Source organism: Dendropsophus ebraccatus, chromosome 4, assembly GCF_027789765.1.
Source record: "Dendropsophus ebraccatus isolate aDenEbr1 chromosome 4, aDenEbr1.pat, whole genome shotgun sequence".
Taxonomy (NCBI): domain Eukaryota; kingdom Metazoa; phylum Chordata; class Amphibia; order Anura; family Hylidae; genus Dendropsophus; species Dendropsophus ebraccatus.
This window is the reverse complement of record NC_091457.1, coordinates 127,546,625-127,563,400: the sequence shown is the minus strand read 5'-3', so window position 1 is coordinate 127,563,400 and position 16,776 is coordinate 127,546,625. Positions and strand designations below refer to the sequence as shown.

The following is a 16,776-nucleotide window of genomic DNA, read 5'->3' as shown; positions in this document are numbered from 1 at the left end:
CGTTCTTCTGACACAATTACATTTCAAAGTCCCTGATTATTTTCTTGACCCGTTCGCCATCTAGTGTCCAAATATCATAAATGCAGATACCCTAATTAGAGAAATATTTATATATTCCTTACTCTAGCTCCATGTTCTGGGTATAAAATTAATAAGTAAGACATGAGCAGCCCCAGGATGAGCATGGAGCACAGAAAAAGAGCAGATAGGACAGCCCTTCCACTGGTGAGTCTCCTCTGGCAGCAATACACCAACACAACGCTACTGATACAGAGCCTCCACCCCATGTACTGTATATTCTTATGCATTAGAATTCTTAGGTATCAGACAGCCATATCGAAAGCTTTAGCTGCTCAGGCGTGATGGAAATTGTAGTTTTGCAACAACTGGAGGGCCACAGTTTGATACCTATGCATTAGAATATACTGTTTCTCAGGATTTGATCCAGATTTTCCCAAAGCAGGAGTAGGAGGGAGCGGAAAAGAGTTGTAAGGCTGGTGGCTGACAAGCCACTTGCTGATAAAACAAAGCGATTTGCTTTGTTTAGATGGCCGATTTGCTCATCTCTAATTTATACCATTAATACAAATATCAATACAAATTATTATTTATTTATTTTTTAAACCCAATAATGTTTATTTCTTATTAATTGCTTTTTATAGTTTAAATTGCAAGGGAGGGGCTGAACTCTTGATAGCTATAATTTTCTAAATAAAAATATATATATATATTTTTTTACTTTTGTACTAACTAGAACTTTACATTAAAGTTATGTGAACCTGCCGTACTGAACTTTCGACAAGTTTGCTCATCTCTACGCATTACATCCAATAATACACCGTCATCTGACACAACTACATTTTTAAAATTCCTGATTATTTTCTTAAACGCCATCTAGTGTCCAAATAACATAAGTGCAGATACCTTAATGAGAGAAATATTAATAGCTCACTATTTTGTATATATTTATTACTCTAGCTCTGTGTTTTGGGTATAAAATAAATAAATAAATCATTCAAATATATGAAATTATAAACACACTTCTTTTTAGCAATTTAGATCAGGATCATCATCTATAAATAACAACAATGGTCAGCCCCTATAAATAAAATGCTCAGTGCCATAGCTGCTCGTGGGCCACGATGGGCAGGTTTCTGTATAAAAGATCTAAGTCATTTGCTGGGCTATTGTATGTACCCCCAGAATTGTAGAGTGCTATGGAATATGTTGGGGCTATATTATTATTATTAATAATAATAATAATAATAATAATAATAATTCTTATTAAATGTATTATTTGGTGGTCATAGACAACACATGGCAATATAGCTGAAAGCATTTACTGTATGAGGTTATACATTAGCTTCACATTACACACGAGGTTACGTATAAAAATGTGCCATATAAAAGATTATTCTGTGAATTGTAAGGGACAGCATAAAGACAAAAACCTTTTATATTTTAAACACATCCACAATTGAAATGGTCCTTGGTAATATGCATCTATTCGGTAGTACAATTCATAGCCCAATGCTACCATAAAACACCATACATACTACACTGGCCTGAACTTCATTTCTGTTATTTTATAGGAATAATACTGTCCTTTTCCAAATTTCCAGTTGACTCCATCGGCATAGCTGGTCTGTGCTCCTCTCAGATACTGGCCGTTCAGATTGGCATTATGGCAGGATCCATACCACCAAGCACCTTTGAAGTTTACTGCACAATTTTCTGAATAAACATCATTGTCTCTGTCCTTGGTTGTGAAGGGGCGGTCATTGTGATAAGCGAGACCGTCGCCTATGGGCAAAAAATGTTAATTTATTAATTTCCTGCTAACAATAAGACAACAGCAAAACACAGACATATGGTTTTACTATGAATGGCATGGTTTTGAAAGGCAGACATACACAGGAATACAGACTGCAGTAATAGCTGATGCAGATGTGGTCCTCAGAGAGGCTGCACTTTGACTTTACCCTTGGCGTGTATTTACTTGTATTTACCATTGGGTGCTTTTTGCAATAAAAATGTTACGCCTGGAGTAGTGGATCCACTGGACCGTCACTAGCGATGGCACTAACCTCACCAGGGAGCGGAGTCTAAGGGGCCGCTGGTATTCACCAGAGCCCGCCGCAAGGCGGGATGGACTTGCTGCGGCAGGCGACCCCCAGGCCGCTACCCCTGGCTTGGTTGCTGGTGACAGCAGGCAAGGCGTGGCAGGAGCAGTAGGCAGGAGATGGTACTGGCAGAGGTCTATAGGCGTGACCGCAGGTGACAGGCTGAACACAGGAACTAAAGTGTAACAGAGGAGCAGGAACCAGGAACGAGGACTAGGGACCGGGTAGCGGACGGGAATCAGGAACAAGGACTAGGGAGCAGGTAGCGGACAGGAATCAGGAACAACAGGGGGCTGGGCCAAACGCTATGGGAAGCATGTAGAGGCTCCAACACCTGTAGTGGGGCAGGGCTGGAACTTATAGGGAGTGATTGGTGCAACTAGCCAATTAAGGGCGGACTAGCCCTTTAAATCTGAGACAGCGGGCGCGCGCGCGCGCCCTAGGAGGCGGGGACGCGCGCGCCGGCCGGCACAGACGGAGACAGGAGCGGAGGAGAGGTGAGGCGCCCCCAGGGGCCGAACTAGCAGCAGCGCCGGGTCCCTGCACAGGGACGCCGGCGGCTGCATGGGGCAGGAGGAGGTCGCGGCGGTGGCCCAGAACACGGGACGCCGCCGCGGCCGTGACAAAAAAAAGGTCTTTTTTTTGTTTTTTTTTACCAGATGTTGAAAATGGGTTGTCACCAGAGATGACCAAACTTTTCAGAAGTTCGGTTTGGCAGGTTCACCGAACTTAAATGTAAAGTTCGGGTTCGCACCAAACCGAATTTTAACCAACTACACTAAAACAGCAAATTGGTTGCAGGTGATTAAGTGTTTTACTGTGGTTCATTTTACTTACCTTTCCGCGCTCCCCCGAAGTCGGTATTCTTAGGTCTCTTTATCTGTGACAGTCCGCTCAGCCAATCACTGGCCGCGGGTGCTGTCCATTTTAGTCAGCCAGTTATTGGTTGAGCCCGCTCAGCCAATTGCTATCCCGTCTCAGTCAGTCATTGTCTGAATGGGCTAAAGATGGATGGAGGACACTGGAGGAGTGTGGACCGGTGGGAAAATCCATGTTTTTTTTTTTTTTTTTTAAATGTGCGCCAGCCATCTTGCCAAACTTGTTCCAAACATTGCAAAATGTTCAGTTCGTTAGCGAACCAAATTTTTGCAAAGTTCGAAACAAACCTGGGTTCGGCAGGCTTAATTCGCTCACCTCTAGTTGTCACTTTCTTAGATGTTGGTGCCATTGCACGTGGTTAATCCATCTCCACAAATTACATGGACAGCTCAATAGTTTTGCGGTTTCATTTCCCTCCGCAATGGGTGAGGGTGGTCCAGACTCCCCTGGAGCCCTATGCAAAGAGGGACATGACTTAGAAATACATGCCTAGTGTATTGCTATGAGGGTGGTGAGGGGGTGGGTTTCAGGAATAGATATAACTTCCTGTCTTGCCTCTCCCTTCCTCTCTCTCACAAGAAGATCTGGAGAAAAATATTTCCCTCCTGTCCTCCGCCTTTTAAATCTTTACTCTACAACTCTCCTAAGTGTTGAAGGATGACTCTTCATGAGTTGAGCTTTAGCTTTGTTTTGTACAATTTTCATAGTTATGCCTGGACTTATAGTTCTAAGTTATCCATTGATGGCATTGAATTAAGTGTGCAAAAATGTGTAAAAGTTAACATAATAATAAATAAAAAAAATAAATTAAATACGTGTATATATATATATATATATATATATATATATATATATATATATATATCATGAGCGAGCCAGGCCGAGATTGTGAGATCACGCTTATGCGGCAGGCCTCATAGCAGCCGCTGTGGCTGCTACGATAGTAGTTGCACCCCTGAGTAACCACCACTTGAAATTACCTGCAGTTCCTTCAGTGAAAGCGCCAACATGCAGCTTATAATTGTCTCCTTCTCCTGATAGGGCAAATGAAGCATAAGTGGCAAAACTGTGATTATGTTCAAAATCTGTCAGATCAACTCGAAGTGTCTGGGTTCCTAAACAGTTAAAGTCAGTGTATCAGTGTATAAATGAAGACATCCTACAGTTTATACATTGTTTGCTAGGTTATTTTATCATTTAAGGGGTTAATCAGGGTTAGAAACACATGGCCTCTTTATTTCAGAAACATCACCCTCTTGTCTCCAGTTTGGGTGGGGTTTTGAAATTCAGTTCCATAGAAGTAAATGGAGCGTAATTGCAAACAACACCTGAACTGGAGACAAGAGTGGTTCTGCCTCTGGAAGAAAGTGGCCGTGTTTTTCTAATGCTGGATAACCCCTTTAAGCATTGAGAAAGAAGTATAAAGTGGGTTTACATTGTGTTTTTGTCTTTGTTTCACTGTTTTCATTACAGTACAACTAATTTAGCTGTATACAAAACTTAGCCAATCAAGCTTATGTATGTAAAAAAAAGAAAGTGATATTTTTTTTAAATGTCAATGGCAAACCCATTCTGCTATATGGTATACTGCAGCATTCACTTTTAGATTATGGATTAGACACAAAAGTAATAAGTCTAGTCCCGTTTATATCTGAGCAAGGGGCGGGACAAGGAGTTTTGGTGCCCTAGGCAGAGAGGGTAAATGCGACATGGAGAGAATTTTAAAAAAACAACACCAGCATGTCGGTATATAATTTGATCAAACCATATTGCCCCGTGTACCACGTGCAGGTCTCCTGGTTCACACGGGTCCCTACGCTAACTCCACACTGTGTCGGTCAGTGACTGCCAACCCCGCAAAGTGTGCACATGCAGGGAAGGGAAGCCATGGAATGGCCCTGCAACCCCAATGTAACAGGAGCAAACCCAAAATGCCCCACCAATTCCCAGCGGGCACCACCGGCGGAGAAGGCTGCCCCAAACAACACAATTATGAATATGGTATTACACTCACCACCACTGCTGCAGACAGAATGGGAAAAACATGGAGGTACTGACATGTGAGCACAGGTATATCCTGCTAATTTGGGTCACATGGGTCTTATGAAGGGGAGTGCCAACTGCTCAGAAAAGGGAGAAAAACATAAAATGCGACATGGAGAGAAGGGAGCTACTGCACATCACACCTATGGCTGATACTAATGCTGCTCGGCTAATTTTAAAAAGCAACACCAGGTTGTTGGTATATAATTTGATCAACCTTACTGCCCCGTGCACCACGTGCAGGTCCCCTGAATCACACGGGTATCAGCCATATGTGTGATGTGCAGTAGCTCCCTTCTCTCAATGTCGCAGAGAGGGTAAATGGCTGCCCCCCCCCCACACACACACACTCACATACACGCAAAAAAAAACATATATACACATTTTTAAATACAATAAGTTCAGGTTCACACAAACATAAAATTTCGCCATTTGAATGCTGATGGTTGGAGAAGATAAATGCATAGGCTGCATCCATCTTCTCCAGCCACTAGGATTGTATTCTGTCCTCCTTCTGTTTTCCACATACACAGGATGGAGACCTTTAGGCTGAAAACACGGGCAGCAAGTTGTTGTTGTTTTTTTTTTAAATTGCCACTGCAGTTTTTGTGCCAAAACCAGACAAGGATCCAATAGAAAAGAGAAGTACAAATCCTCCTATATTATTTTCCATCCCATATGAATCCACTCCTAGTTTTGGCACAAAAACTGCAGTGCCAGTTAAAAAAAAAACTGCTGTGTGTGTTTCCAGCCTCAGAGTAAATTAGCATGCAGTTTCTCGGATATATTTAAAAAAAAAACACAGCACAACCCAGTGTGAATGCATCCTTACGGGCATCCAAAGGAGGTGAAGTAAGAGTTACCTGAAGATGTGAGACGATGAATATTATCATTTCCCAGCCAGAACTCACTAAGCTGGTTACCAAAACCTTGCTTGTAGTCATTCCACTCTCTAAAAAAATTTACACTGCCGTCATACCGTCTCTGGAAAACCTGAACATTTCAGGAAGAGGGAAAACCCTGAATTTAATGAACAGTGAATATAAATGAAACAGATAAGAACAGTTATCAACATCCAGTGGAATGCCTCTTCATTTGGGGAATAGTGGCAAGACTTTATCTACAAAACAATCATGCTAAACATTCATGGTGTTTTTTAAGGACGGGTAACATTGCCTAACTAGTTGTAAACGGGTTATCTGGGCATTTAAAATTAATGAACTATCCTCGGCGGGGGTCTGGCTCCCAGCACACCGAGCTCCAAGTGGATTGAAGGGGCTTTGGCGCTGTGCGAGTTCCACAGCCTCTTAAATGTTAACCTGCACGACTCCATTTCATTGCTACAACCTCTTCAATGTATACCTGCACTTGTCCTTTCCATCATGGTGCTTTTAGTAGCTGCAGTGCAAGGACCGCGTTCCTGATCTCAGCTTGACTTACGGCATTCCCTCCGTTTTCTTATTCTGTGCTTGCTGCTATCTTGTTATTGACCCTTGGCTTGTCGTCTGTATTTCCTATTGCATTCTGATTTGTGGCCTGATGTTCCTGTAATGTGTTTGGCCCTAACTGTTTGACTACTCTCTCCTCCTGACAGCCCCCAGCTCTAAGCAGTGTAGGGACTGTCGCCCAGTTGTCACTTGTGGCCTAGCGCAAAACCAGCAAGTAGGCAGAAATAGAAGCTGTTGGTCCATCAACCTGACGTAACATTAATCATAACTTTACTTTGATAAAAATGTTTTAAACTTTTAACTTTACAACAAGCAAAGTGTTACTAAGCATCTGATACACCAGTACAATGCTTATATATCAGCTCTGGGCCCTCTAAAAATTGCAATAAGGCTCATAACTATAGATGAGTGAACCGAACAAAAAATAATTGTTTTTTTTTTCAAAGGATCACACTAAAGTTCACGCAAACTGGCAGCCGCACATTGTACATTACAACACATACATTTACATTTGCTAGAGAGATGGATAGGTAGAGGCAGTGTTAGTGAGGGTTATGGCAGGTTGATTAGGTATCAGGGAAATATAGAGGATAGTGTGAGGGTAGTAGTGTAAGTTGTGTAGCTGCAAAATGGCTCCTATCTTGTCAATTTAGGTGTCAGTAAACGCTGTCCACCGCTCTCTTGGGTGAATTGGAGCAATAATAAAGTGTTGCAGGCTGGTTCCTATAACTCTCTCCTGAGATCAGCCTCAGAGGTTGAAGGTAGTCTGCACCTAGGTGTTGGTGATATTGATGGATTTTATTCTTTTCCCCAAGAGCCAACTCCCTAATACTGTTTCCTGAGGTGATTACAGGGACACCCTTGGTGTTGGTGAAGTGCAGCAGAAATTGTCAGGGAGACAAGGTAATATCGTTCATGGACTTTACTGGAACATCAGGTACAAGGGGTAAAAGTTTTTTTTGTTTTTTTTTTAAATGGCCACAAGCCAAAAATGGGTCAATAAGTGCAGATTTCTTTCAAAAATTCAACACATATACCTCTTATGCAATATAACAGCAGCACAGGTGAATATTCAAAAATATAGCGCAATGGGCCTGTCTTTGGTCTCTGCTCCAATCTGCTCTGTTTCACTCCAGGTGCCTGGCAAAACTGGACGCAGTCCTGGGAAGGGGGTTATGCCACAAAAGCGCAAGAAGAAACACCTAAACTTCTCCCTTAGAAATCAATACAACCCAAATTTTATGCCAAAATTCACCAAACCTGCCAAAACCAAGCTTTTGAAAAGTTTGCTCATCTCTATTTATAACATCATAATTTAAGAGCATGCACATATAGGCTATGTTCACACAATGTATATATACGAAAATATATGTTACCTCTCCGTCTATGGGATCCCGGCCGGAGCATATACACATGGTATACACTCCGGCCAGGATCCCTAGCGGCGCAGCAAACTGACATGTCAGTTTTCTGCGGCCGCTATTCAGTGAATAGCGGACGTGGAAAATCATGTCAGTGCACAATGTGGAGCGAGAGGCTGCGGCCGCTTGCTCCATGGTGTGCTGTGGGGAGTTCGGATGCGCCCTCATTATAACCCTGCGGCCGAAAAGAACATCCAGCTGGTACTGTCACCCAGTCTCTTACATTGTGTGCACATAGCCATATACTGGATGGCAACTACAATTAAAAGCGACACCATTTTCCTTGATAACCAACTATTTAAGACAAACTCAGGCCCAATGAGGTAATATAACTGGAAACTTGGGTGATCAATAGGCCCCAACCTAAAAAATGCAACAAGACATAACCCATACTGTACTTTGTAGTAAGGATCCACCAGTCTTCTTACAATTACATGCCTAACTGAGAATTTACTATTGAATTCCTATGCAAGAATGCTTCTTTATTCAAGTGGTTGGATATAGGAAATGTGCGTTTATTGAATTATTTCTTGTACAGGTTCCCGGATGAATCAAGACAACCTGGGATCTGAACATGCAGTCAGACTATGGGAATAACCCTGGATAGACTGGGACATTTGGGGGTAAAGCCAGTGCTTTTAGATAGCAGGTCACTTACAGTCCATCCTCCTCCATCTGTATCCATGTCACACAGGACTGTAAGGGGATTCTCTCCATCTGGATATATTTTGTACCAGCCACTGAGGAAATTCCCTTGGTCCCGTAGTTCCTTGCAATTTCGAGAAGCTGGAAAAAATAAATTTGTTCATGTTTTTTTTAACAAGTTACCTTATAGGAAACTTGTATGTACCAAAGGAAAATCAATATAAAAATATATTTTTACCAACAAGGAGAGAATGTTTGGCCAAGGAAGAGGACCGACACATTATCTATATGGTAAGCCAGAAAATATAGTACTGTGCAAATGTTTTCAGCAGGTGTGATCCACAGTAAGACACCTCTCATTAGGAAGGCATCTCACTGACTTTACATTTTTATTCTGCAGATGGAATGATGACTACAAACATATAACCGATGCCTTCAACCTATGGCTGCACCCATGTGTGCCAGGACTCCCTAGGGCTGCATCCAACTTCAACAACCACCAATGTTCAAATGCCAAATGACCGGACTTGAGAGTGCTTAAAGCGTAACTATAAAATATTTTGACCTTTCAGTTTTAGTTAGCTTAGATCATAATAAGAATTTTTGCAATATACATTATTAACCTAAAATGAACAGTTTTTTAAATACATAAAGCCAAAAGTCCCCTCAGAGCTCTCTTTGCCTCTGACTTATTTCTGCATTCCTGCTGGACACGCCCCCTTCCTGCAGATCTGTACTTAGTGGACTCTGACAGCAGCATCAGATAACAGCCCTGACACAGAGAGAAACAAAACCTCCTCCCCCCCCTCACCTCCTAGCAGCACGTTCTCCCCACCTCCCCTCACAGAGGTGACTAAGCAGAGCTGAGAGTGTTGTGTGTGAGGAGCAGCGCAGGGGAAGAGCTGGATGGAGGGACAAGTGTATCCAGTGCCACCATCACTCCAATGTACTGCATGAGGGAGAGTGGGTGAGTCACTGAGGGGAGGACTACAAGTCCCAGCACAACACAGCTGTAGTCCTTCCATAGTACATAGAACATTCACTATCAGATGTCTGCAGCAGGTGCCCCCACCTCCATGGCTGACATTATCCTACAGTGTAATGAGAGCAGATGACTGTATCTAATCCCACTGTGTGTGATACCATCTGCTGGGGCTCTGTATCTAATCTTACTGTGTCATACTGTATGCTGGGGTCTATCTGATCCTGCTATGTGTGATACCATCTGCTAAGCTGCTGGTCAGTGAATGGAGGGACCCAGCCAGGGAGATGAGGGATAGGCCACGCCCACTTTCTCTCAGCCAGAAGAAAAATTCATTTATTCCTCTGAGCCAAACAACTGGGGATATCTCAGCAAGCGTACACACTATCAACACAGTTTAGGGCTCTTTTTAAAGGGTAACATATGGGCTTTTTACTTGAGAAATTTAATTTTTTGGCTACTGAAATTATAGTTACGCTTTAAGTTGCGCTCATCTCTAGACGGTCGGCATACACAAGAATGCTTGGTGAGAAGCGGGACATGACCCGGCTGTTGGACTGGCCGCTCAGTCAGTCAGTCCTGTTACTGACTGACTGAGCGGCCAGTCCATCAGCTGAGACAGGCCTTCTGGCCACACTTCTCCTTTAAATGTAATACCTTTATAGTAACAAAACAATGCACTGTCATGTTACAAAAGAACGAATGTATAAAACATAACTTTATATCATCCAATCAAAATATCTTTCCAAACTCACCATATGCAGGACCTGAGAATCCAGGTTCCCCTTTTTCTCCTAGAAAAAAATAATTCAAAAAACAAATGTAAACTCATGAGAAATAAATGTACTTTGTATTTACTGGATTTTTCAATTTGCTTTGATGGAGAAGTCAGAATCCAGCTGTAACTGTAAATTAATTTTTTTCCCTTTAATTTGCATATACTATATAAACGTCAAGTTTAAGTATTTCTGATAAGGAGCAATGTTAACATTTGTATGTCCATATTACCTTAGTGTATGCAGCAATGGCAGTGTGACAAGCTAATTCCCAATACCCAGATATAACCTAAATTGTTTGAAAGAGATTCCTCGCCCTATACTTTTAGTAACTGGGATATCAGAGCTAGGAGTACCAGGACACTGCAAGTGCATATAAAATATATTGTGGCTATCCATAATTTAGAGGTACTCTTCATGCAGTGGTTCATTTACTAAAGACAGTCTATTTATCTAGATGAAAAAAACCTTGCTGTCCTGTAGGTCCGGCTTTCCCGGGGTCTCCTTTAGAACCTGAAAGAAAAACAGCAATTATTCATCTATTATAATTACACATTCTAGTAGTCCCAGCCCAGTAATATGGATAATAAATCAGGGTCTCATTTAGATCCTATACGAAAACACCATCTATCCACACAATGACTTTGCGCTCTAGGTGTCCCAACCCAAAATAAGAAAGTGAAAATTATACTGCCCCAAAAGAGGCAATAAATCAATATTCACCTTTCTCCCCTGCTTGACCAGCTTCACCTTTTTGTCCAGGAGCTCCGGGCAGACCAGGACATCCTCGGAGGATCGTCAACTTATCTGCTTCACCAATTGCCACATATTTTACTTCTGTAAACAAAGGATTTACAGAGAATGAATTGAAATAAAATGTGAACAGTTACTGCCATATGCCTGGGTAGCTACTCAGTGTTGTGGCAGCTAGGTGGGTGTTGGGTCACTTGGGCACTTGTCACGGTGGCCAGGAGTGGTGTTGGAACAGGTGCAACAAAAATAGGCCAGAGTCCAATGACTTAACCAGGGTAACTGCGTTTACTTGTAGAAGTTTCAATGCAATACAATATAATAACACTTTGGAGTGCAGGGGCAAGCAAGAGGATGTTGAAGCTAGCTGTAGAGAAGAGAGTAGAAATGTAATCTACTGGGATAGTGTAGAGTAGTAGAGTAGTTAGATTCAATATCTGACTGCCTTGTGCCCTAACTAGTTCACAGAGTGGCAAGTTTGGGTAGTACGAGGTCCCAGGACTTTACAATTGGACGAAGAAGACTTTCCAAGACTCCCAGAAGAGCCGTGTGTTGCAGTAGGGTACACCAGCTGTGGCACTTTTTGTTTTACTGGGGTTAGTAGTGGTCAGTGCCCTGTGTTTTTAAGAAGGTATCCAAGGTGTGGACAAGGTTATCCTCAGAGGACGGCAATCCCTCCCAAGAGAGCACTAGCACTGCATGCTTACTTTAGCTACTTGCAGAGAGAAATCTTTAAGGCTTTGAGGTCCCTGACAAGGGTCCTGGCCTAAGCCAAGCTCGGCTTCACTGCAGCAGGAACTTCTCTCTCTGTGTCTGCTTCTTTCTCCATTGCTACTGACTAAACATCAAAAGACCTCCCACCAGGAACTAACCTCCCTTTTATAGCGGCTGTCTAGCTGTCTAGTCACCTAGGGACTGTGTAGCTGTCTAGTCACCACTCTCTGCCTGTCGGCAGGCTTGGAGGGGATGATTGATAGGCAGAGAGGTCCGTTACTGGCCTCTCTGCCTGTCAATCATCCCGCCGAGTACGTTGACAGGCAGAGAGTGGTGACTAGACACGGGCGGGGAGCCGCCCAGATAACTACCTCCCCGTCTTTGCCTGTCACACACCCGGGTTATTAAACTCGTTTTTCTCCGGTATAAAGCTTCTGCAGCAGCCGCGGCCAGTACTAGCCGCGCCTGCTGCAGGAGCTTTATACAGCTCTCCAGGGAAACATATCAGCCCAATTGGCTGATTGATTCTCTTTAACATGGGTTGTGTTTGCACAATAAAAAAAGACCTATATGGGCTGACATTGTGTTGCTGGATTAATCTTTTCATAGCACAACGCTTTAGTTCTGCTTTTATGGATGACATATCAGTCGGATAGCAGCCACAGTTAATAGGAATTCAGTTATTTACTCTATAGGAGCAATTAGTCTAGAAAAAGTGACTGTGATGTATTCTTCTGATTTGTTAATCCAACTGCATGAAATCCCATAAACTGTATGACATACAGCAGATGTACAATCAACATTTCCAATCTTAAAGGGGTATTCCCATCTTAACTAATACAGTTGAATGTGTAGGGCCAATACATTTATTTAGCAAACTTGCCTCCTTCTCCTGATATGCCGCTCTTTCCCTCCCATTGTTAACAGCTTGTTTTTGAAACATAGAAACATAAAAGATTGTCAGCAGAAAAAGACCACTGGGTCCATCTAGTCTGCCCTTTTAGTATTTTCTTTCTTATTATCTTAGGATAGATATATGTTTATCCAAGGCGTGTTTAAAGCGACTCCGTACCCACAATCTGACCCCCCAAACCACTTGTACCTTCGGATAGCTGCTTTTAATCCAAGATGTGTCCTGGGGTCTGTTCGGCAGGGGATGCAGTTATTGTCATAAAAACAACTTTTAATCCAGCAGCGCTGTGGGCTTACATTTGTATATGCATTAGGCTGGCACCACCTCTCTGTCCTTCCTCCCCACCCTCCTCATTATTAGGAATGATCCAGGGGAACTATTCTATATAGGCATATTACAAAGGGGGGGGGACTAATCTATATGGGCATATTACAAGGGAGGGGAGAACTAATCTATATGGGCCTATTACAAGGGAGGGGAGAACTAATCTATATGGGCATATTACAAGGGGGGGACTAATCTATATGGGCATATTGCAAAGGTGGGGACTATTTTATATGGGTATATTACAAAGAGGGAAACTATTCTATATGGGCATATTACAAAGGGGGGATATTTTATATGGGCATATTACAAAGGGGGGCTATTTTATATGGTGATGTTACAAAGGGGGTGCCTATTCTATATGGGGATCTTACAAAGGGGGGGGGGACTATTTAATATGAGGATTTTACAAAGTTGGGGCTGATTCTTTATAGGGATGTTACAAAGGAGGGACTACTGTTTGGAGGCACAAACTGGGCCTAACAGCTTCTATGGGAGCATAGAGGGAGCAAGGTTACTGTGTGACGCAATACTCTTAGGGAGTTTGTATATAAATATAGATGATGCTGGAGCAACGAGCCTAAAATGTTTGTCTGGTAGATTCTGCAGAGAGGAGTCATGACCGTAGAAGTCTTCACGATAGCCGAGCAAGAGAAAGCCAACAACTTCAGCAAAAACATCACTTGGAATTCATGCAGAGAAGACGCTTTCTGTGAGTCACTGGATGTAATTGCACTATATTCACTTAATTTATAATCATTCTTTTCATTACCAGCTGAAGTGTCACAGCCACAGCTGCAGCACCGCCATGTATGGCACAGCAGGAAGGGGCGGAGGCAGGAGGTGCAGCTGTGGCTCGGCTCCGCCTCTGTGACACTTCAGCTAGTAATGGAAAGGAGGATTATAAAAGTTTGCACTGGACTAAAGATCTTGTCACTTATACTGTATCTCCCCCCACACCTCTCTACAGCACTGTACCTGGTATGGACTTAACAGAGTCCATAGGGCACATACATACCTAATCCATTGCAGATTTGATGCTGCTGAAATACATACATTTGCAACATTAAATCCACAGCAGATTAGGTTGTATCTTTATTTTTATGCATTGATGGTGGGGTTCACATAATTAGGGAAGTAGTGAGGAACATGACCAATTGAAACAGAATTCGCTACAGTATATTAAACTGCTATGTATAATATATCGTGGAGGATATGGCATGTGGGCTGCTGAGGTTTGAGTGTCAGGTCTGATTTTAAGTCCCAGTCCGGCCCTGCCTTAGCTGCAGGCCTGTCGGCGAAGAGGTCATGCAGAATTTGAACAGCGCCGCAGGACCGGACTGAAGATTCACCGCGGGACACCGATCATCATTGGTAAGTACTGTGTATGCTCCAGACTGCAGTGGAGGGAGGGATAAAAAAGTGGACTGTTTCTTTAAATTTTTATAAAAGAATCTATAGTTTTTGTTGAAGCCAGTATACCTTCCGAAGTTCTAAAGAGCAGAAGAGTGATATACTACTACTAGTAATAATAATAATAATAATTATTATTATAATAATGTGCTTTCATGTTTCTATCCCCTAAAACACAGCTTCAGAAATAGATATTTTAGGTCTATCTAGTATGTGGTGATCAGAGATTACTCACCTGGACAGGACTCTTCAGCTACAATACCGGTTACCAAGCAGAGCGCAGCCACAGAAGCCCACATTGTGACTGTAATCACCATCTGATCATCGGCAGCCCGACTGAAATGGGTTTTTATTGGAACCTAGACAGAAAACATCTGTATACTTCCCTTCAGATGTAAGACGTCTTCATAATCTTTCTTCAGGCACAGGGAATGTTGCACAATTGAAACATAAACTACTCTTTGCTGATCTTATCTGATTGGACAAAGTCTTAATCCCTAACCAAATACTGTACCTGGTATGTCTCAATCCTGTTCCTTATAGTCATTTGTTCTAAACACAACATCATTTCTATAATCCAGCACTCACAAGACCAGATATTTGCCACATTGGAGTTTAACCCCAAATAGCTTAATTTTCTGCACACGGTCCTACCACGGGTGTTACAGTTGGATACACCCTTCGCAAAACTCTGTACTTATTTTATTTCTGTTGTGATGAAAGCAGAACTAAAGTTCGCCACTAGATGTCACTGTATTATATATGTGTATTTGTAAGCTGCACAGCTGAAGGATGTAAAGGGTTATTATTTCTCTATGTGTCACCTGAATCTGTAGACCTGTAGGAGTCTTATTTTCTTCTTTCCTATCAACTCTCTCCTTTCTTCTTCTATTGCATTCTTCACCCACCCACTGGACGAGGAGCAAAGGTCTTTCGTGTTAGGCATTGTGGAGGAAGGCCAAAAGCTAGATCTCCACAGTGGTACTATCTGGGCCCTGGCCCTCTGCCAGGCCCCCGTACCTTAGGTCAGTCTTAGCTAGAACCCCGTATGGAAAGGGCGCAAGACAGTACGCCTCAAACAACCTTTTTCACAAGTAACGCTACACAGCACTATGCACTGTTAAACCCCTCTTAGAAGAGGACAAGCCAGAGACAACCTCAACCCATGCCGAGGTCAAAGAGTGAAACAGAGCAGGACAGTATCCACAAAAGCCAAAGAGCTAGGAACTGATCTAGATAGAGCAAAGTTGCCGTAAGCCTATGAACTTTATCTCACAGCGCGGGTGTCAGCAGGGAATCCTCAGCATTCTGCCCATCCCAGGTCTGGGGCCTGTGTCACCCTCTAGGAAGGTTCAGCCGAGTCTAGTGGGCATAAGGTGGTGTGAAGACTAATTCAAGGTCAATACACGGGCACAGGTGTTCTTCTTCTAACAACGTAGCGATGAGGCGGCACTCCAGATATAGTGAATAAAACAAGTGAATTTATTCACCCATTATGTGCAATACAACATTTCAGTTTCTCAATAAAACCTTTTTCAAGCAACATCTCAATCTCTTGGTGTTCTTCTTCTAAGTATTCTACCTTATCCTCCACCATCCTGGCAGACCACAGTACTACATGGGTTGAGACTCTCACGGCATCCTTCTCTCTGCTACTCTGTTTCTTCGAATCACTTAGCATACTACCCAGTCGGTACGACTATATCTTACACTGCACTTCTACTACAGATCATGTTGCTGAATTGTCAAGTATTTATTCAGAACTATTGTCAAGTGTGTTCTCAAGTGCTTTATCCAGAGAAACCTCATACTGTTGATTCTGTATGTCCTGCTGCACATTTGCAACTAGTAAACCAGCCTTCCTCACATTAAAAAGACTCTGTGATTTCTCACTATCCACCGACACAGCACACACCGCAACCTTGGGACACTTCCCCTTTATGTGGGTGCCAGATCCGATAGTGCGGGAGGGTCAATATAACACTCTGGCCATCCGTGAACACTCTAACCCAAGTGACCCCATAGCAACCCGGCAGAACACTGACCACAGGGGAAAAAGGTACAACCAGCCTTGTCAAATAAAAGCAGGCGTGCCATCACACCTGTGTGCCTACTCGGCACTGGCGTCACAAAATAACACTCCAAGGTCTGGTTGTATCTTGTACTGTGGATCACCACCTCCACACTTTTACATTTTAAATGGGTTTTCTACATTTAATAAATCATCCATGTTTGCTTTAAGGGGGTCCATGACTGTAAGGGCTGTATTACACGGCCTGACATTTAATGTACACAAATACCAATCTGCTAGATTGGCGCTTGCTTACCAGGCCTAATAGACAGCT

At 42.8% G+C, this 16,776-nt stretch overlaps 1 protein-coding gene across 2 annotated transcripts; it reads right to left on the bottom strand.

The window, feature by feature from the left end:
• Positions 1–769: 769 nt before the first annotated feature.
• Positions 770–14,844, bottom strand: LOC138789927 (ficolin-2-like). 2 transcript variants are annotated; one of them, XM_069968797.1, is made up of 8 exons: positions 14,667–14,844; positions 11,041–11,154; positions 10,786–10,830; positions 10,297–10,335; positions 8,573–8,700; positions 5,909–6,038; positions 3,983–4,117; positions 772–1,803 (listed from the first exon to the last, which is right to left on the bottom strand). In XM_069968797.1, the coding sequence occupies exons 1-8, from the start codon at positions 14,746–14,748 to the stop codon at positions 1,556–1,558; spliced, it is 921 nt and encodes a 306-aa protein (XP_069824898.1). In that variant the 5' UTR covers positions 14,749–14,844; the 3' UTR covers positions 772–1,555. The 2 variants fall into 2 exon arrangements, with proteins under 2 accessions (XP_069824899.1, XP_069824898.1); XM_069968798.1 differs by lacking the exon at positions 3,983–4,117 and having other exon boundaries at positions 770–1,803.
• Positions 14,845–16,776: the final 1,932 nt, after the last annotated feature.

Coding starts and splice junctions, on each gene's coding strand:
- LOC138789927 (XM_069968797.1), bottom strand. CDS start 14,748: ATGGTGATTACAGTCACAATGTGGGCTTCTGTGGCTGCGCTCTGCTTG. Junction 10,831..11,040: donor TGGTCAAGCAGGGGAGAAAG/GTGAATATTGAT, acceptor TTTTTCTTTCAG/GTTCTAAAGGAGACCCCGGG. Junction 6,039..8,572: donor CAGATGGAGGAGGATGGACT/GTAAGTGACCTG, acceptor TGAAATGTTCAG/GTTTTCCAGAGACGGTATGA.